At 39.1% G+C, this 22,237-nt stretch overlaps 1 protein-coding gene across 2 annotated transcripts in view; it reads right to left on the minus strand.

Moving 5' to 3' along the window:
* Positions 1-22,237, minus strand: part of STAG1 (STAG1 cohesin complex component) — a 418,116-nt gene that overhangs the window by 247,383 nt on the left and 148,496 nt on the right. For both annotated transcript variants that reach the window (XM_017874840.1, XM_017874839.1), the window contains exon 4: positions 18,261-18,425. In XM_017874840.1, coding sequence (XP_017730329.1) covers positions 18,261-18,425 — 165 coding nt within the window. The remainder of the gene's footprint in view (positions 1-18,260; positions 18,426-22,237) is intronic.

A 22,237-nucleotide genomic window follows, 5' to 3' on the forward strand; every position in this document is an offset into this window, starting at 1 on the left:
AAAAAAAAAAAAAAAAAAAAAAAAAAATCAAAGGTCCTCACTGGAAGGAAACAAATCTCTTTTGTCTTCCTATCTCAAAAGCTAATACTAAAACCTAGCAAATAGTGAGAAATTCTATCAACATACATTCAGTTTTCTTTAGTAGTTTGGAAACAAATTGTGAATTAGCTTTTTGCAAGGATTTTGCTTCATACATGATTCAAGTTAGTGTACAATGAGAAACTGCACAAGCATATTCAACCCAAATCTACTGAGAAAGAATTTTTAAGAAATCTCATTTATAGCTAGATATAGCTTTATTCATGCAATGTTTTCTGTATTTCAATTCTTACTGAGGGTACATGCAGGATAATTTGGCTAGAAGCATTAAAGTTAAGTTAGGTTCCCTCTTTGAAAATTCAACTAGTAGAAAGCACCATATTTCATATATTTAAACATCTATAAACACTAATATAAATGAAGTATTAAAGTCCATTTTTCCTAAACATCACTTAAATAAAACCAGTAAATGTATAATCCTTTATGTGTGTGTACACATACACACACACACGACTATCATAATCACTAACACTACAGTTATCTCTTTACTTACTTGATTTGTCCTAGATAATCTGTATAAAATTCTATATATATAGGGATAAAGCCTTTGGAAAATGATTTGGGGAAATCATGAAGATACTTAATATTATCTAAAACACCCATGTTAATTTAAAACCACACGTTTGAAATCAGCAAGTACAGAAAAATAATAACATCAATATATTTGCTAAAGGCTAAGCTCATGAGTAACAGTAGGTACTTTTGGATGTAACTGAACAGAGGCTAAGAAAATTCCTATTTAAAGTTTCTAACTTCCTTCAAGGCTCTAGCTCTAAGTAACTTGAAGGCAGTGAATGCTCTTATCTTACCACTAATCAGCAGCTTTTATAATCTACTGTGTTTTGGAGAAATTAAACAAAAGCAAAATATTTACTGCATGCCTTTGAATTACCTAAAAATAATTGCAGTGTGACTAATCTGTATGCACTAACATGGGAGAGCAAGCATCCAGCCATGAAATATATTACTTAGCTCACCTGAGTATGTGGTAAGTTCCCATAAATAGAGGGGCCAAAGGCTTCTAAGAAGTAGACACTGCTTCTCTTTCTCCCCTTCCAACCAAGTGAATGCAAACAACATGAAGGCTCTAGGGGTAAGAAGAGCCAGAAAATGGAGGGGCTTAGATTCCTGAATCATCCTATGAAGAAAAGATAGCTACCACTAACTCTGGTATTGGATGGTTACATAAATGAGAAATTGTCTATCATGATAAGCTACTGATTTAAAGTATACCTTTTAACAGCATGTGTACTATACATGAAGCTGCTAGACTCATTTAAGACAGGTTAAAATATCCAAAGTTAATTTCGGAGACTTTCTAATTATGTTACAAAAAAAAAAACCTCACCCTTAAGTAAATATTAATCTATCATCTGAGGATTTTCAAACAGCTATGAAATGAAAAAAGCAATTTGAGGCCGGGCGTGATGGCTCACACCTGTAATTCCAACACTTTGGGAGGCCGAGGCAGGTGGATCATCTGAGGTCAGGAGTATGAGACTAGCCTGGCCACCATGGTGAAACACTGTCTCTACTAAAAATACAAAAATTAGCCAGGCATGGTGGTGGGCATCTGGAATCCCAGCCACTAGGGAGGCTGAGGCAGGAAAATCGCTTGAACCTGGAAGGTGGAGGTTGCAGGGAGCTGAGATCATATCATTTGCACTCTAGCCGGAGTAACAAGAATGAAACAACACCTCAAAAAAATAAAAAGGCAATTTATAGCTTTTGACCCAAACATTCTGTATATTCTATGTATTACTTTTCATTCTAGGAAAATAAAGAGAAAACAGAACTAAACTGCTTAAAAAGAAAAATTAGCCAGGCCAGGAGCAGTGGCTCACGCCTGTAATCCCAGCACTTTGGGAGGTCAAGGTGGCAAATCATCTGAGGTCAGGAGTTAGAGACCAGCCTGGCCAATGTGGTGAAACTCCGTCTCTACTGAAAATACAAAAATTAGCCAGCCAAAAATTAGCCAGGCAGGCCCCTGTAATCCCTGCTACTCGCGAGGCTGAGGCAGGAGAATAGCTTGAACCCGGGGGTGGAGGTTGCAGTGAGCCGAGATCACGCCATTGCGCTCCAGCCTGGACGACAAGAGCAAAAGTTTGTCTCAAAAAAAATTAGCCTACACTTAACACAATATTAGGTCAAAGTAAGAGTAAAGTAATCAAGTCCAAGGAAAATTTAGAAATTTGTCAAATACTTTTTATGTTAACATTTTCTCCTCATAAAAACATTCTTAATGCATTGCTCAACAAATAGCAAAACATGTATTCACTCTTCACTTGTTCATTATCTACTGGGGAGAGTAATCAATCAGTAGATATATACAAATATACACACAGCTGGTCTGATGGTAGTGGGTTATCAGAACTTATTAACATTAGTGTCATTAAAGTTGGTATACAACCTGCCACCCGCCACTGTTATATTTGACTGGTTTTTTTGTTTTTGTTTTTGTTTTGGAGATGGAGTTTCGCTCTTGTTGCTCAGGCTATAGTGCAATGGTTGGCTCAATCTCGGCTCACTGCAACTTCTGCCTCCCGGATTCAAGCGATCCTCCTGCCTCAGCCTTCCAAGTAGCAGGGATTACTGATGCATACCACCATGCTGGCTAATTTTTGTATTTTTAGTAGAAACAGGGTTTCACTATGTTGGCTAGGTTGGTCTTGAACTCCTGACCTCAAGTGATCCACCCGCCTTGGCGTCCCAAAGTGCTAGGATTATAAGCGTGAGCCACCGCACCTGACCTTTTTTTTTTTTTTTTTTTTGGTCTCCCTCTGTTGCCCAGGCTGGAGTGCAGTGACACGATCTCCAATCACCACCTCTGCCTCCTGGGTTCAAGTGATTCTGCTGACCAGCCTATTTTCTGTTTTTTGTTTGTTTGTTTGGTTGGTTTCTTGAGATGGAGTCTCGCTCTGGCACCCAGGCTGGAGTGCAATGGCACAATCTCAGCTCACTACAACCTCTGCTTCCAGGTTCAAGCGATTCTCCCGCCTCAGCCTCCCAAGTAGCTTGGACGACAGGCACACGCCACCACACCCAGCTAACTTTTGTATTTTTAGTAGAGAAGGGGTTTCACTATGTTGGCCATGCTGGTCTCGAACTCTTGACCCTGTGATCTACCTGCCTTGGTCTCCCAAAGTGTTGGGATTAGAGGTATGAGCCACCACGCCCAGCCTTGTATTTTTAATAGACATGGGGTTTCACCACATTCGTCAAACTGGTCTGGAACTCTTTTGTTTTGTTTTGAGATGGAGTCTTGCTCATCACCCAGGCTGGAGTGCAGTGGCGCGATCTCGGCTCACTGCAAGCTCCGCCTCCCGCGTTCACGCCATTCTCCTGTCTCAGCCTCCCGAGTAGCTGGGACTACAGGCACCTGCCAACGCGCTCGGCTAATTTTTTGTATTTTTAGCAGAGATGGGGTTTCACCGTGTTAGCCAAGATGGTCTCGATCTCCTGACCTTGTGATCCGCCCGCCTCAACCTCCCAAAGTGCTGGGATTACAGGCGTGAGCCACCGTGCCCGGCCTGGTCTGGAACTCTTAACCCCAGGTGATACACCCATCTCAGCCTCCCAAAGTGTTGGGATTACAGGTGTGAGCCACTGCTCCTGGCCTATTTTATATTTAAAAAGCCAGTCAAGGCCAGGTGTGGTGGCACACGCCTGTAATCCTAGCAGTCTGGGAGGCCGAGGCAGGCAGATGACTTGAGGTCAGGAGTTCGAGACCAGCCTGACCAACATGGTGAAACCCTGTCTCTACTTAAAAAAAAAAAAAGATTAGCCGGCCAGGCGCGGTGGCTCAGGCCTGTAATCCCAGCACTTTGGAAGGCTGAGACGGGCGGATCACGAGGTCAGGAGATCGAGACCATCCTGGCTAACACGGTGAAACCCCGTCTCTACTTAAAAAAAAAATACAAAAAACTAGCCGGGCGAGGTGGCGGGCGCCTGTAGTCCCAGCTACTCCGGAGGCTGAGGCAGGAGAATGGCGTGAACCCGGGAGGCGGAGCTTGCAGTGAGCTGAGATCAGGCCACTGCACTCCAGCCCGGGCGACAGGGCGAGACTCCGTCTAAAAAAAAAAAAAAAGATTAGCCAGGTGTGGTGGCATGTGCCTGTAATCGCAGCTACTTGGGAGGCTGAGGCAGGAGAATCACTTGAACACAGAGGCAGAGGTTGCAGTGAGAGGAGATCGTGCCATCACACTCCAGCCTGGGTGACAGAGCGAGACTCTATCTCAAAAAATCAAACAAACAACCAACAAAAAATAGGCCAGGCAGCAGAATCACTTGAACCCAGGAGGTGGAGGTTGCAGTGAGCCAAGATCGTGCCATTGCACTCCAGCGTGGGCAACAGAGTGAGACTTCATCTCTAAATAAATAAAATAAAAATGCATATTATCTCTGAGAAACAGAAGACAATTCAAACACTTCATGACTAAAAACTAAAAGACTGGGAGAAATGCAGTTTATATTTAGCACTTTGCTTTTATGCTCAAATAACCTAAAAGTTACTCATATGACCAGGACTTACTGTAAAATATCTTGGACCAGTTCCAAATATTGGTCTAAGACATGCACAAGATGATGAGCTGTAACTGTAGAGTATAAAAATGAATGGTATAAAGGTAATTCAGCTGAATCTCTAAAGGGGTTCAATGATGATGGCTTTATAAAAATACAATTATGGAAAATACCATGGGTTATTAAATCTGGTTTAATAGTTCACTGATGGATGTAAATGTTTCATTTATCCAATTAGTTATCTGTGAAGTTCCATTTATTTTATCTGATGACACACAACATCTCACCAGGACCCCCCGAAAAAGCTGTATTGGTTTTGGTTGTATGTTTTGTTTTGTTTTTTGCATAATCTGATTGAAATTCAAACTCCATTTTTCACTTTATGCTTTCCCCATATTTTATTATATTTCATTAGACTTGTTATATTAAGAAAGTCACTGCAAAATTATCAAAGACAAAATATGTGCAAATATTTTTACGTAATAAAATATTACTAATAGCTTTAATGAGTGACCTGCAGAATAAACACTGGCAGTTTGTGGAGTCTTTTTTCCCAAAAAAAAAAAAACGAAGAAGAAAGAAAGAAAAAAACGTTTAAGCAAAAAAAAAAATAAGATTCGCTCGGCTGGGCGTCGTGGCAATATGCACCTGTAGTCCCAGCTACTTGGGAGGCTCAGGCAGGGGAGGATCACTTGCGCCCAGAAGTTCGAGGTCAGCCTGGACAACACTGATACCCCATCTTTATTTGAAAAAAAAAATCTGTTAAGTGAGAAGCAAAGCGCATGCATTGGTGGTAAAACAGACAAGAAATATGGCTATTATGCAAGTTCAAATAAAGCCAAAATTTTCTTTTCAACAAGATAACTATAAAGTAGAATTCAGGATGAAGATGCCAAATTTTTCCATTTGGAACCAGAGAGAGTTAATTAAAATAATTAAATGCAAGAAATAAAAGCACTGTTCCTCATGTAAACTCATTAAACCTTTAAAAGGTGTTCTATCACTTTGAAATGACCCTGGGGTATCATCTTAACCTTTTCCTTTACATACTATCAAAGACATCATTCAATGGAGACCTCTTACATCTACCTTTGCTGAATTCAAGAGTCATATTTCTTGACCCTGGACCAAAAGGAAGAAAGAATATTAGAAACAGCACTTCAAGAAAGGTTGGCACATGAAGCCAGAAAGAGAGGTAGTCCTGGGTCAAAATCATCAAACTGAAGAATGGAAGGAAAGGGAGGAAGGTAAGCTGGCGATGATGATGGTGGAAGTATCTGCCTTGGGCCAGGAATTAAGTTTCAATCTGAATTGATCCTGAACCCTTCCCTTATATCTTCCCTACTACAGACCCACACTTGCTGATATAGTTTGGCTCTGTCTCTATCCAAATCTCATTTTGAATTGTAATTCCCATAATCCCCATGTGTCATGGGACAGACCCGGTGGGAGGTAACTGAATCATGGGGGCGGTATCCCCTATACTGTTCTCATGACAGTGAGTGAGTCCTCATGAGATCTGATGGTTTTATAAGCATCTGGCATTTCCCCTGCTAGCACTCATTTTCTCTCCTGCTGCCCTATAAAGAGGTGCCTTCCACCATGATTATAAGTTTCCTGAGGCCTCCCCAGCCATGCAGAACTGTGAGTCAATGAAATCTCTTTTCTTTATAAATTACCCAGTCTCAGGTATTTCCGGATAGCCATGTGAGAACAAACTAATACACTTGCCCATATATTCAACTCCCTCAATCCTTGATCTCTATCTTCTTATATTTCCCCAACTTTCTCCTGATGGTGATCACCAGAACTACAATGCCAGCAACAATGGCCACCAGGACCACTACAATGACAATGCTAAGGTTAACTGCCAAATATTTCATGGTGGGTATAAGTAGGTGGCAATTTCTTATCCACAAAGAGATTATCAGCAGAAGGACTCTTTACACAACTGCATTCTGGGGCTGCCACAGGCCTAAGAGTAATTTATCCTTAGCCCTCCTCTCAAAATAGGCAGGGCCCAGCAATGTCCACTGCAGACAGTCTTCTGAAAGGTTTTCTGCTACAACCTGATATAGATGATGCACTGCTTGTAATGCACAACCACCATGTACTTAGAATGGAGCCAGTAGCAGTCACAAAAGAGCCACTGGCAGCTCAGCTTCTTTGTCTGAGTTCAAAGGCACAGACAACCTGGCAATAATAATTTGTGACAAAAGTGTTGTTATCATTGGCTCAGGTCTTCCTTTTCCAAATTGTGGATGCTCACTAGGTTCACCCACCAACACAATGATATCTGGCTGCACTAGTGGGCCTTTAAATATCCTTTCTGCCACAGCTGGGGTTAGGCAGGCAATTAACATCCAAAAAGGTATGTTCACTAAAGTTCACCATGCTCTGGTCACTCATGCATGTTCTTTCAGAAATAAGGGATATAAACTGGAACAGTTCCTCTCAAAAGCCCAGTGCCTGGGACCAGCCTGGGACCCACCCTGCTCCTCACCTCACCCCAACACGTAGCACATTAACTTGTTCATGGTATGCATTAGGTACGATATATCTGGCCTTCACCACTAGGTAAGAAGCGTTAGGCCCAGATTACCCACCAGGGTCAGGCAAGAGGAATGAAAACAGCACAGGAGGATATCCAGAGGGGGCCTGGAATAAAGACCTAGAATCGGCTGCCTCCCATTGTGCTGCCTTAGCAGCTTCTTCCTTTTTAAAATGGAAAATCCAATTCTGAAAAACATCAAAAGGTATACTGCTAAAATTACAATAAAATATACTTTAATGATTATTAAAATATTAAGAATTTCAATTATTTCACAATCCACCACTTCCCATGGAAAAGACCACATATCTATTATCTTTTACATACGAGAGAAATAAACATCTATCTTGTTTAAACAACAGTTATTTTCAGTTTTCCTATTTTATCTTCAGGCAAAAACTCTAAATGTTTAGAATATTATATGATTTTAAATTCTATACCCAATATTTTGCACTGTAGCAGTCACAGCTATTAACACATTTCTTGTATTATACACTCAAGTATTAATTAATTCTATTCAAGTACTTATATTTGCTTAGTTCAACAAAATTTTACTCTTTAACTTCATTACAGTATTTCTGTCTTTCAACGTGTTCTCCCCATCTTTGTCATAAAGTTTCATTTCAATCAATAGTATATGTGTCCTCTCATCTAATGTATCAGTATCATTTGTTTATAATTACAATCCTTATACATTCTTTGGCCATTTTAATACTTCTTGAAACTTTCAAGCTTCTCAATGAACATTAGAAAATTATTAAAACACTTTTATCCATTCTATTAATAGCTCAGAAATGCATACAAGCCCTATTACAGTTACTATATAACTGTCAGTTCTACAACTTAGAAGTTAACAGGTGGAATTTAAATAAACCCACAGCTGCTTTCCTCTTTCCTTGGTATAGTCATAGAGTAAAACTCAAGCCCAGCTAACTACTGGGGGAGAATTCCTCTCTGTTTGATGATACGAAGCGATTTGGCATGTATAACCCATCTATAATTCGGAAGTTGGAAGAAAACAATTTCACTATAAAAGTCCATACTTTTCTTTGACACTAGAACAAAGCTTACTAACTCTAAGGGAGAGAGAATGTCTGATCACAATCTCTAAGACACCTACCTCTTGCCCAATCATATTTAAATGGACAAAATTAGTTTCACCTTCAAAGTCAGTTGTCAAAAGCAAACAGAAGACCAAATTGTCTCACTAAGTATACTTAATTTATAGGCTAACAACAGTTCCTTATTCACATAAGCTGTTATCACTACACTAAAACCAAAGAAAGTTTGCTTAGTGTTAATCAACAGTTTGTAATTGTATATTAATAGATAATTTGATTGGTATAAACTATTTCTTCTTCCAAGACTGGAAAGTCCATGAAGATAAGGGTCAGGTGAGTTTAATTAATATTGTAGCCCTGCGCCTAACCCAATTAGCTTGGAATTTTTGTTGAATGAATAAACGACAGTCCAACTTTTTTTTTTTGAGACAGAATCTCACTCCCGTTGCCCAGGCTGGAGTGCAATGGTACAATCACAGCTCACTGCAGCCTTGAAATCACAGCTCAATGCAGCCTTGACTTCCCGGGCTCAGGTGATTCTCCCACCGCAGCCTCCTGAGTAGCTGGGACTACAGGCACATGCCACCATACCTGGCTAATTTTTGTATTTTGGTTGAAACAGGGTTTTGCCATGTTGCCCAGGCTGGTCTTGAACTCCTGGCTCAAGAGATCTGCCTGACTCAGTTTCCCAAAGTACTGGCGTTACAGGACTGAGCCATCATGCCAGGTCCTATAGTCCAACTTTTATAGTTGATATATAGACGTACAAAATGAAAATGCCAATGGATTACAGAAATTCACTTAAGCTCTTATTAACTCATAACTACTAAAGCAAAAAGTATCACTTAGACTAAATATATAGCTTGAAAATTCCAAAATTCAACATATATTTAATGTCACAGATCTAAAAGTCAGAATGTACAAACTACTCTCATAGCCATCCTCCAATACCTATATTCACACAAACTTTCTTTCAGTCAACACTACCAAGTCAAACAACTAGCGACCACCTTAGATTTCTTCCTCTTTCTCATTTTTCATAATCATTCCAGAGCCTTAATATTTGCAGAATCTATCACTTCCTCTCCATTCTCACTGACCTTCTATAAATCTGAACTCTCTACTTCAGGAGACCGAGGCGGGCGGATCATGAGGTCAAGAGATCGAGACCATCCTGGCTAACACAGTGAAACCCTGTCTCTACTGAAAATACAAAAAAAAATTAGCTGGGCATGGTGGCGGGCACCTGTAGTCCCAGCTGCTCGGGAGGCTGAGGCAAGGGAATGGCATGAACCTGGGAGGCGGAGCTTGCAGTGATCCCAGATCACGCCACTGCACTCCAGCCTGGGCGACAGAGCGAGACTCCATCTCAATCAATCAATCAATCAATCAATCAATTTGAACTTTCTTTAGTTCCCTAATGGATCAGTGTTTAAATTGAAAAAAAAAAAAAAAAAAAAGCCTTTGATTGGTCTGATTCCAGTCTTACTTGCCCACCAAATCATCATCTAAATTGCTCCCAGAAAGGCATTTCTAAAATGAAAATACAAACAAGTCATTTTCTTTCTAAAATACCATCAATTTTACAAAAAGTCAAAACATCCAATGCTCAGAATGTAGTTTCTCTCAGCTCTATTTTTACAAGGGCATCTTATGTCCTCTATGGTCGGTAATAGATTTTATCTTTGCATTTCCTGTTTCTAAATTAAGAAACGTCTTCTGCTACTGCCTACCAAACTCCTACTCCTTGTGAAGATGCTGTGAACACTGTTGAAATGGCAACAAAGGATTCTGAATATTACATAAATTTATATGATAAAGCAGTGACAGGGTTTTAGAGGACTTCCTCCAATTTTGAAAATAGTTCTACTGTGGTAAAATGCTATCAAACAGCATTGCATACTACAGAGAAATCTTTCATGAAAGGAAGACTTTCCACTAGCAAAAAGATTATGATTCACTGAAGGTTCAGATGTTCGTTAGCATTTTTAAATAGTATTCTTAATTAAGGTACATACATTCCTTTTTTTTCAGACATAATGATACGGCACATACAATACACCATAGGGTAAATATAACTTTTATATGTACTAGGAAGCCAAAAAGTTTGTATGACTCACTGGTACCAAACCCACAATATCTCTGAGGTATACCTGCATATCATATAAACCTTTGTGGTCCTATCCTTTTTCTCCTATCTTTTCAGAAAGTAATCAATATAAAAAACATGATGTTAAATAACCTTAAGTATATATTCACACTTTATAAGTACTGTAGCATCATGTGTTATGCATCATTCTGCAATTTGCACTGAACCCTTAAAATCCATTTTTAAAATTTATTCGTACTGGTACCTAGAACTCTAGTTTACTCATTTTAAATACAGTGAAGAATTTCAGGCCAGGCATGGTGGCTCACATCTGTAATCCCAGCACACTTTGGGAGGCCAAGGCAGGCGGACTGCTTGAGGTCAGGAGTTCGAGACCAGCTTGGCCAACATTGGGAAACCTTGTCTCTACTGAAAACACAAAAAATTTAGCCAGGCACACTGGTGCACATCTGTAATCCCAGCTACTTAGGAGGCTGAGGCACAAGAATCACTGGAACCTGGGAGGCAGAGGTTGCAGTGAGTTGGGACCATGTCACTGGCACCCCAGTCTGCACAACAGAGTAAGACTGTGTCTTAAAAAAAATAATAATTTTTTTTCAGAGTTTAAATATGCCACAGTTTATCAATTATCCTGTTTATTATAGAAATTTGGGATTTTTTTTGTTAGTATTAACAAAGCAATGAAAAAAATTCATTCCTATATATGCCTTTTATAAACATGTAAAAAAATTGTATCCAGAGGTTATATCTAAGAATTGAATTGGTTTTCTTTAATGTTATATTCTTAGTAAAGAAAAGAAGGAAAAAAGTGGTTTCCACAGTGTAGACACTCATTATATATTTACTGACTGAATGAAAACGGGATAGTCAGTCATTCAACTCTTCTTGATATTACCAAAATATTCTCTAAAGGAGAATCTGTACACAGATCTGTACTCTCACGAGTTGCTGTTCTACAACCTTACTGACTACTGGTATAGGCAGGCCTTTTTAATTACTCAATATGATGGGTTTTTAAAATAGTATTTTATTCTGTTCCACCGACATTTTTTATTAGATTTTTATTTTGTACTTCACTGATTTTACTTCTATCTTGAATATGCTCTTGTTTCTGATTACTTGTTCTAATTGGTTATTAATGCCATACAGAAGGCTATTGATTTTTTAAATTTTAATTTTCTATCCAAATTAAATTTGGATAGAGTGTTGCTGAACACTCTCATTAGTTCTAACAGTCTACGGTTTCTCTTGAAATTTCAACACAATTATATCCTCTTCCAATAGGGATACTTTTGCATCTTCCTCTTCAATTGCTATAGCTCTTCTTTCTTTTTTTCTTTTCTTTTTTTAATGCATTGGCTAGGTGTTTCAGCACTGAACAGCAGTGATATATGCTTGTATCCTGGGAATACACCTAAATTTCACTGTTATTTAAAAACGACATAATCTGAGCTGTAGGTTTGGAGGAGATAACCTTTACAAGCTAAGGAAGTTTCCTCTTGTTCCTAATTTATCAAAAGTCTCTGTTTATAAAACTATTAGCTATATTTTATCATATAATTTTCCAAACATCCTACATCACTTCAGGTAAGTATAGGCTTTTCCTCCTGTAATGAGATTATTTGGACATTATACCAAAAGATTTTCTAATATTAAACCATCTTGGTATTCCTAAGATAAAATCTCCTGGTCCTAAAGTTTTCTTAAACTCAAATATTTGGGTTTAGATGACTTTCTTTAACCTTTCTATTTAACTTCCATTTCTACTTTTATTATTCCTCTCTTCACAGTAATGTTAGGTTTGCTGTTTTTCTTTTTTCTGGTTTCTTTTGCTTTTGCTTAGCATTAATGCCCTTAAGATAACACATCTATCCAAGTAATGCTTTAGCTGGCTCCAACATTTTCACTAACATTTCTTTCACTAATATTCACGTTACAACTCTGTGTGTTTCCTCTTTAATACAAACTTTTAAAAGCACATTTTATTCTTCCAAGTATAATGCAATTTACCAGGAGAATTTATTTTACTGTGTATTTCAACATTAACTGCATTATAAAGAAAAGGATCAGACATTCCTTGACAAAATCTTCCAAAATTTCCTTAATACTTCAGTTATACTATACTATTTACAGTTATGTAATTATTTTCACTTATCTTGCTCACTCCTGAGAACAAACTTTGGATCAAAGGAAATTTGTCTGGAAATTTCTCCAAAATTATCTCTTCAAAAACTGTATCTAAGACCGTCTGGTAATTCCTCAAATAACTAAAGCCAGAAATGCCACTTGAACCAGCAATCCCATTATCAGGTATACACCCAAAGGAATATAAATCATTCTATTATAAACATGCATGCACGTGTATGTTCACTGCAGCACTATTCATAATAGGAAAGACATAAAATCAACCCAAATGTCCAACAATAATAGACTACAAAACGTGGTATGCATGCAGCCATTAAAAGGAAAGAGATTGGGCTGGGTGTGCTGGCTCAATCTTGTAATCCCAGCACTTTAGAAGGCTGAGGCAGGAGGATCACTCCAATACAGGAGTTCAAGACCAGCACAGGGAAACACAGCAAAACCCTGTATCTACTAAAAATAAAAAAATTAGCTGGGCATGGTGGCATGTACCTGTAGTCCCAGCTACTTGGGAGGCTGAGGTGGGAGGATCGCTTGAACCCAGGAGGCGGAGGCTGCAGTGAGCTGAGATCATGCCAGTGCACTCCAGCCTAGGCAACAGAGTGAGACTCTGTCTTAAAAAAAAAAAAAAGGAACAAGATTGTGTCGTTTGTGTAGATGGTGATGAAAGCCCTTATGCTCAGCAAACCTAAGCAGAAACAAAACCAAACACCTCATGTTGTCACTTACAAGTGGGAGCTGAATGATGAGAACACCTAAACACATTGGGGCAGTGGGGAAACAACAATGGGGCCCGCTGGAGGGTGGGGGATGGGAGGAGGGCTAGCATGAGGAAGAATAGCTAATGGATGCTGGGCTTAATACCTAGGTGATGCGATGATCTGTGCAGCAAACCACCATGCACACATTTACCTATGTAACAAACTTCCATACCCTGCACATGTACCCCTGAACTTAAAATAAATGTTGAAGGGGGGAAAAAACACTTTATCTCTTTTCTTCCCTCTGATTTCTTCCCTTGGTATATTCTGGAACCCTTCAATCCATACCAAAGTCTTTAAATGGCTCTTTCATGTTTTCTTACCTCCTTATTTCTCTGGGCTACATTCTAACTGAATGTCTAATAAATGCCAATATTTGAATTCTCCCTCTCATGGCACCTAAAGCAGTATTTTTCCTCAATAACATAATGTACTGCTTTTTTTTACTTTAAGAATTTACTTTCAATCCATACCAAAGTCTTTAAATGGCTCTTTCATGTTTTCTTACCTCCTTATTTCTCTGGGCTACATTCTAACTGAATGTCTAATAAATGCCAATATTTGAATTCTCCCTCTCATGGCACCTAAAGCAGTATTTTTCCTCAATAACATAATGTACTGCTTTTTTTTACTTTAAGAATTTACTTTCAATTTTCAAGGCTGCTCCTTTTTCATATCTTGTTTCACCTGTTCCTTTATTTTGTATAAGACAGAATTTCTTCTTTCATCTCTCTAGCATCTTCGACATACTTATTTATTACTTTATTATTTATCCCTCCCCTCTTATGTTTCTGTCATTACCTCCACGGCAGAAACCAGATCACATAAAAGAGAACAGTGGGAATTTTCAGACTCTTCCCTAAGACAACATTGGGAATTTTCACAGACCCAGTCAACAACCAAAGGAAGACATTTCAATTCAGGTGTCAGTTATAAGAATTATGTCTGTCTTCTCCCTTTCCTCAGCTTTTGATTTCCTGTAAGTGATGTTTTAATATAAATTGCCATGCAAACTACTACCCTTCTGAATATTAAAGGAGCCTCTATTAATAAATACAGGGACAATAAGCACAAACTGGGCGTCTCAAGGGCAACTTGAGATACACGATTACTCTAAACATAAGCCTATGCAGTAGTTATTGGCACTTTCCTTCACCCTGCTTTACAAATGGGGAGACTCACATTAGGCCTTGGCTTCACGGAATAAGCCCAATTCGATTCTCCTACTCTTCATGAAGCACTTTAACACTCAACAACCAAACTCCTGGCTCTAAGTATACGCTTCCCTGCCCTAAACCCAATCCTGTTCATCACTTTGTAGTTTTCTTCCATACAAACCACAGAAATACCTACTTTGTTTCTAAATCACTGATGTCTGCTTGTATTATCTTGCTCTTTATTTTTTTGTTTTTGAGACGGAGTCTCGCTCTGTCACACAGGCTGGCGTGCAGTGGCACAATCTTGGCTCACTGCAACCTCCACTTCCTGGGATAATTTTCGTACTTTTTGTAGAGATGGGGTTTCACCATGTTGGCCAGGCTGGTCTCAAACTCCTGACCTCAAGTGATCTACCCGCCTCAGCCTCCCAAACTGCTGAGATTACAAGCGTGAGCCACCGCACCCAGTCTAAAGAAGTACTATTTTTAATACAACAAAACTGCAAACAATTCAAATAAAATCTAGTTAAGTAACTCATAACCCAGCTATTTTAGGAAGTACTGCACAAATAATAAAAATCAGAAGGTAAATTCATAGAAAAAAAAGGGCCCAACAGACTGGCACATTAAAAAAAAATCACAAACGTTTATAAATTATTTTAAATACAGTTAGTAAAAAATATAATATTAATAATTAAAATTACAGTAAAGTAAAAATGAAGGAGATTTCAAGAAAGAAACAGTAAGAAGAAATTGAAAGGTGGGTTAAAACCAAATTATGGAAGGTACCAGAGTCCTGACTACTGATCATTATCTTTCAGAAAATGAGAAACAAAAAGTTTCAGCCAAAAACAGCTCATGCCTGTAATCCCAGCACTTTGGGAGGGTGAGGTGGGCAGATCACTTGGAAGTCAGGAGTTTGAGAGCAGCTTGGCCAACATGGTGAAAGCCCATCTCTACTAAAAATACCAAAAAAAAAAAAAAAAAAAAAATTAGCCAGACGTGGTGGCAGGCACCTGTAACCCCAGCTACTCGGGAGGTTGAGACAGAAGAATCGCTTGAACCTGCGGTGCAGAAGTTGCAGTGAGCTGAGATCGTCCGCTGTACTTCAGTCTGGCTGATAGAGACCATTCGCCAAAAAAAAAAAGTTTCAGCAGAAGAGACACAGCACAAAAGAGCATAATTAGAAAACAGTAATATGGATGAAGAGTAGAATACCGTACATTAAAACTGAAAAGACTTCTATTGGTCAATGTTTTATTTTAAATATAGATGACAGTAAGAGTTTGTTCGTATTAAAAATAAGGACGGGCATTAAGCTTTAATACAATATGCATGAAAATTATTTTTACATAAATATCTGATAAAATAAAGTCTTACATTTAAAAAAAGCAAAGGAAGGCCAGGCATGGTGGCTCACATCTATAATCCCAGCACTTTGGGAGGCCGAGGTAGGTGGATCACGAGGTCAGGAGATCGAGACCATCCTGGCCAATGTAGTGAAGCCCTGTCTCTACTAAAAATTAAAAAATTAGCTAGGCATGGTGACGTGCGCCTGTAGTCCCAGCTACTTAGGAAGCTGAGGCAGGAGAATCACTTGAACCTGGGAGGCTGAGGTTGCAGTGATCAGGGATCACACCACTGCACTCCAGCCTGGTGACAGAGACTCCATCTCAAAAAAAAAAAAAAAAAAAAAGAGAGAGAGAAGCAAAATACCTGAAATGCAATTATTAAAATTTTACATAAAATACATTTCTCTCATTTTCTGCTTGTATTTCTACCTAAAGGAAGGAAACAACAGAAAACGTCTTTAAAATTAATGCTTCCGTAACTTGTTAACAATTCTTCTATTAAAGTATAATAAGGCCAGGCATAGTGACTCATGCCTGTAAGCCCAGCATCTTGGAAGGCAGAGGTGGGTGCAAGACTTGAGGTCAGGAGTTTGAGACCAGCCTGGCCAACGTGGTGAAACCCCATCTCTACTAAAAATACAAAAATTAGCTGGGAGTGCTGGCGCACACCTGTAATCCCAGCTATTCAGGAGGCTGAGGCACAAGAATCCCTTGAACCTGGGAGGTGGAGGTTGCAGTGAGCCAAGATCGTGCCACTGCACTCCAACCTGGGCAATGGAGCAAGAGTCTGTCTCAAAAACAGAAGTATAATGAATAAATTATCAAGCTTAATGGCAAAAGGTCACAAATCTATTTTTATATTAAACTTATATAATTTACATATTGTCATCCATTGCTTTGGGTAACTGGAACTTCAATACGTGTTTTACCATTTAGCATCATCCCACTATTTCACCTCCTTCCCTGCTCACACAAATTCCAAGACTCTTGAACACAACATATCAAGCTGGTAACACACATAAAAAGAAAGAAACGCTAAACACCCTTAAGGGCTTTAAAAGAAATATAGGTTAAAAAAAAAAAAAAATAGAAAGTATACTAATGAAAAGTTGTCTGGTTTTAGTTCTAATAGTAATCCTGTTTCACAATTACCTTTTTTTTTTTTTCTTTGAGATGGAGTCTGGCTCTGTACCCCAGGCTAGAGTGCAGTGGCACAATCTCGGCTCACCGCAACCTCCACCTCCTGGGTCCAAGCAATTCTCCTGTACACTTCTTGTGAAAGGTGCAACAGTACAGTTTATGGGAGAGAAATATAGGGCTCATATATCTCACAGTTTAAAAATATCCTTTAGCCAAATAATTCCACCTCTATCGTTTTAAAATTTTTAAAAATGTAGAGACAAACATAAATAAACACATTTTATGATAGTGATAAAAATATACACACTAAAGAAAAACAATTATGGCTTATCCTTATAATGCATGAGTGAGAACAGTGCTCCTGCAGAATACTTAATATTTATGGACTAAATGAGAAGAGATAAAGGAGTAAGAAAGTTACAGCTGGGCACGGTGGCTCATGCCTGTAATGCCAGCACTTCGGGAGGCCGAGGTGGGCAGATCATAAGGTCAGGAGATCGAGATCATCCTGGCTAACATGGTGAAATGCCATCTCTGGCGCGGTGGCTCATGCCTGTAATCCCAGCACTTTGGGAGGCCGAGGTGGGTAGATCATAAGGTCAGGAGATCGAGATCATCCTGGCTAACATGGTGAAATGCCATCTCTGGCGCGGTGGCTCATGCCTGTAATCCCAGCACTTTGGGAGACCGAGGCGGGTGGATCAGGAGGTCAGGAGATCCAGATCATCCTGGCTAACATGGTGAAATGCCATCTCTACTAAAAAAAAAAACACAAAAAATTAGCCAGGCGTGGTGGCGGGCACCTGTAGTCCCAGCTACTCAGGAGGCTGAGGCAGGAGAATGGCGTGAACCCGGGAGGCAGAGCTTGCAGTGAGCCCGGATCAGGCCACTGCACTCCAGTCTAGGCGACAGAGCCAGACACTGTCTCAAAAACAAAAAGAAAGGGGGGAAGAGAAAGGGAAACGGAAAGGGAGGCAGTTACAAATGATGTAGTTCTGATTATTCCTAATTCACTACTTAAGAATTTTTTTTTTATATCCTTTCTTCTTTCAAATACTCTAAAAGACACAAGTGTTACTTATACTAAATCAGATTCCAAAAAAATATATCAAGACTATAAAATTCTCTTGGGCAGCTTCTAGTAGACCTTTTACTTAGAACAATTTAAACAAAAGTACATCTTACTATTAAACAGCCATTCCTGACACTCTGCAAAACAAAGCAAAATAAAAACCTTTCAGGATAAACTGAAAGGTTGCTTACATAATCAACAGAAGTATATAAAGTGCCAATATATACACTAACTGATTCCACATAAGTTATTAACCGTATTGCTTTATACATGAAATAAAAACTTAAAATTTACCTGCATTGCACTTTTCCCCAGTTTCACCACCTCAAATAATGTGACAGGCTCTCCTTCACCATTCTGTTGAGGGTGCCCATTAGCTCTTCCACGGCCTGCTCCTCTAATTCCAGCTTCAATTCTGCTCTTCTCACCTGGAGATTTTCGAGGTTTCTTATTTGTAGACTGAATAAAAAGATAAAAAACAATTAAACTCGATTTAGGTTTACTTTGCTTTATATAAAATGATCACTACTATAGAAGAAACATCATCCCTAACCAAAAAAACCTTTAAAATTTCTTCTCAGTGATTAAAAGTACAAAGAGCAAAACATAAGTTTATATATAAAAGGTATGAAGGTAACTTTGTTTTTTGAGAAGAGTTGTGCTCCGTCGCCCAGGATACAGTGCAGAGGCACTCTCTTAGCTCACTGCAGCATCCTCCTCCCAGGTTCAAGCGATTCAAGACCTTGCGGTTATTTAAAAAATATATACATATGTATACCTGTTACCTGTATATATACATTATATATATTACATATATATAAATATAGATTTACCTGCAGAAAACGGAGCGAAAACAAAACCAAGAAGAGTCCAGCTTTCTGGTGAAGCCGGAGAAAAAGAAGCCAAGTCTGATTAATATCATATACTATTATCAGTGGTGCCTCTATTCTAGTACAATCCAGAGGAATATTTTTATCAACTATTGTATAAATGCAAGTGGTTTAGTAACTCTAGAAACGTTTTTAAGAAGAAGGGAATCCCACCCACATCCCATTTTAAACTGTGAATGCTTTTGTTTTAAGAAGTGAAATCATTCACTGGGTATTTTTTGGTACAACCAGAAAATAGTGTGGGATACTGAATTGCGGGAGGTTTTGACTGTCTTGGGTGTCAGCTTAACATACCATAGATGGGGGTTACTTTTCATATCCTAAAATGCAAAGCATATAAAATGGCAATATGGAGTCATAGTCCTGAATCAAAAAAATTTGCCTTTTAATGTCTTGGATACTTTAAATTATTTCTATTCCATGTTGGTTTTTTAGCAGAATTTTCTTTCTTTCCTTTTTTTGAGACAGAGTCTTGCTCTGTCGCCCAGGTTGGAGTGCAGTGGTGCGATCTCGGCTCACCGCAACCTCCACCTTCCAGGTTGAAGCAATTCTCCTGCCTCAGCCTCCCGAGTAGCTGGGACTACAGGTGATCGCCAGCACTCCCAGCTAATTTTTGTATTTTTAGTAGAGATGGGGTTTCACCATATTGGCCAGGCTGGTCTCGAATTCCTGACCCTGTGATCTGCCCACCTCAGCCTCCCAAAGTGCCCTTTAGCAGGATTTTCTTTAAAAAAAAAAACAGAAAAACAAACAAACAAACAAAAAATCACTCCTTGATAATGGCTCTCCCTGTCAGAATTATGTGTACTCTGACATCTTTGGTTGTGGTACTCCTGTTTTCCTAATAACTTTGTTAATGTGCGGTGAAAGACTGAAAAATTGAGTATGCCGTATGTATGCTTTTAGCTGAATTGGAGAAGTGTATTTAACAGCTTATCAACATGTGAAGATGCTGGTACTTGATAGCCTCAAGGAAAATCTGCCTCCAAATTTTAAGCTAGAAAGTCACTGGAATAACTTTAAAAAAGAATTACAGATATTTTTTAAATTTTCGGTATGTATGTTAAGAAGTATGCACCAATTGAAATGTCTATGTACTAATCCAGACAACCAACAAAATCTCAATTATGAAAGAAAAAAACTCATTCTTTGTTCTGTGAAGTTCTAAGGGTTTTGACCAAAGCTTGGTGTTGTTTATGCACCATTAATGGTTATCACGTAAAATAGTTTACTTTAAAAATCCTGTGTACTGCCCATTGAACTTTCTGTCGTCCCCTTCTCAGGAAACCACTAGTTTTTACTTTTTAAATCATCATCATAGTTTCCTTTGTTCCACATATTAATACATGGGTTGAGTACCCCTTATCTGAAATGCTTGGAATAAGAAGTATGTCAGACGTTCAAGTTTTTTCAAATTTTAGAATATTTGCACATACATAATGAGACATCTTAGGGATGGAACCCAAGTGTAAACATAAAATCCATTTATGTTTCATATATACCTTACACACATAGCCTGAAAGGAATTTTACATACTTTTTTTTTTTTGAGATGGAGTTTCACTCTTGTTGCCCAGGCTGGATTGCAATGGCACAATCTCGGCTCACTGCAACCTCTGCCTCCTGGGTTCAAGCGATTCCCCTGCCTCAGACTCCGAGTAGCTGGGATTACAAGTATGAGCCACCATGCCCAGCTAATTTTCTATTTTTAGTGGAGATAAGGTTTCTCCATGTTGGTCAGGCTGGTTTTGAACTCCTGACCTCAGGTGATCTGCCCACCTCAGCTTCCCAAAGTGCTGGGATTACAGGTGTGAGCCACCGTGCCCGGCCATAATATATTTAATAATTTTGTATATGAAACAAAGTTTTGACCTTTTTTCTTTTTTTTTTTTTTGAGACATAGTCTTACTCTGTCACCCAGGCTAGAGTACAGTGGCACGATCACAGCTCACTGCAACCTTCACCTCCCAAGCTTAGGCAATCCTCCAGCCTAAGCCACCTGAGTAACTGGGACTATAAGCACTAGCCACCACACTCAGCTATTTTTTTTTGGTAGAGGGGTTTGCTATGTTGCCCACGCTGGTCGCGATCTCCTGAGCTCAAGCTATCTACCTGTCACACCTCCCAAAATGCTGGGATTACAGGGGTAGCCACTGCATCTCGCCTTGATCTTGGTTTTAACTGTGACCCATCACATAAGGTTATGTGTGGAATATTTTATGTGACTATATGTTGGGATTCAGAAAGTTTCGAAATTCCGAGCATTTCAGATTTCAGATTTTTGGATTAGGGACGCTCAATTTGTAACTGGAGTCAAACAACATGTAGGCCTTTCAGACTAACATCTTTCACTTTAATAATATGCATTTAAGATCCATGTCTGGCTGGGCACGGTGGCTCACACCTCTAATCCCCGTACATTGAGAGGAAGAGGCAGAAGGATTGCTGAGGCCAAGAGTTCAAGACCAGACTGGGAAACAAAGCAAGACACCTTCTCTACAAAAAAATAAAAAATAGATAAATTTAACAATTAATAAGAAATAAAAATAAAAAATATCAAAAGATAAAATAAAGGAAAAAAAAAAGAACAAAAAAATTAGCTGGACATGGTGGCTTGTGCCTGTAGTCCCAGCTATGCAGGAAGACGGCTTGAGCCTAGGAGGCTGAGGCTGCAGTGAGCCATGATCGTTCCACTGCACTCCCTGCAGCCTGAACAACAGAGCAAGACCCTGTCTTAAAACAAACAAAAACATTCATTCATGTCTTTTAGTGGCAACTTAAAAAAATTGTTCAATAGCATTCCATTCTATAGCTGTATCACATTTTGTTAGCCATTTACCAAATAATGGGCATCTGGGTCACCACTATTAGGCAATTACAAATAAAAAACATTGACAAACAGGTTTTTGTGTGGACTTAATTTTTAAAATCAGCTTTGTATATATACCTAGAGGTATAACTGCTGCAACTTTGAGTAAGACTATATTTAGCTTTGTATGAAATTGTCAAACTGTCTTTTAAAGTGGCTGTACCATTTTGCATTTCTACCAGCAAGAAATGAGAGTTTCTGGGTCGCGCACAGTGGCCCATGCCTGTAATCCTAGCACTTTGGGAGGCCAAGGCGGGCAGATCACGAGGTCAGGAGATTGAGACCATCGCGGCGAACATGTTGACACACCATCTCTACTAAAAATACAAAAAAAAAAAAAATTAACCAGGCATGGTGGCGAGCACCTATAATCCCAGCTACTCGGAAGGCTGAGGCAGAAGAATGGCGTGAACACAGGAGGCGGAGCTTGCAGTGAGCCACAATCAGGCCACTGCACTCTAGCCTGGGCAACACAGCAAGACTCTGTCTCAAAAAAAAAAAAGCGGGGGGGGG

This window comes from Rhinopithecus bieti, unplaced genomic scaffold (genome assembly GCF_001698545.2).
Source record: "Rhinopithecus bieti isolate Rb0 unplaced genomic scaffold, ASM169854v2 scaffold_9203, whole genome shotgun sequence".
Taxonomy (NCBI): Eukaryota; Metazoa; Chordata; class Mammalia; order Primates; family Cercopithecidae; genus Rhinopithecus; species Rhinopithecus bieti.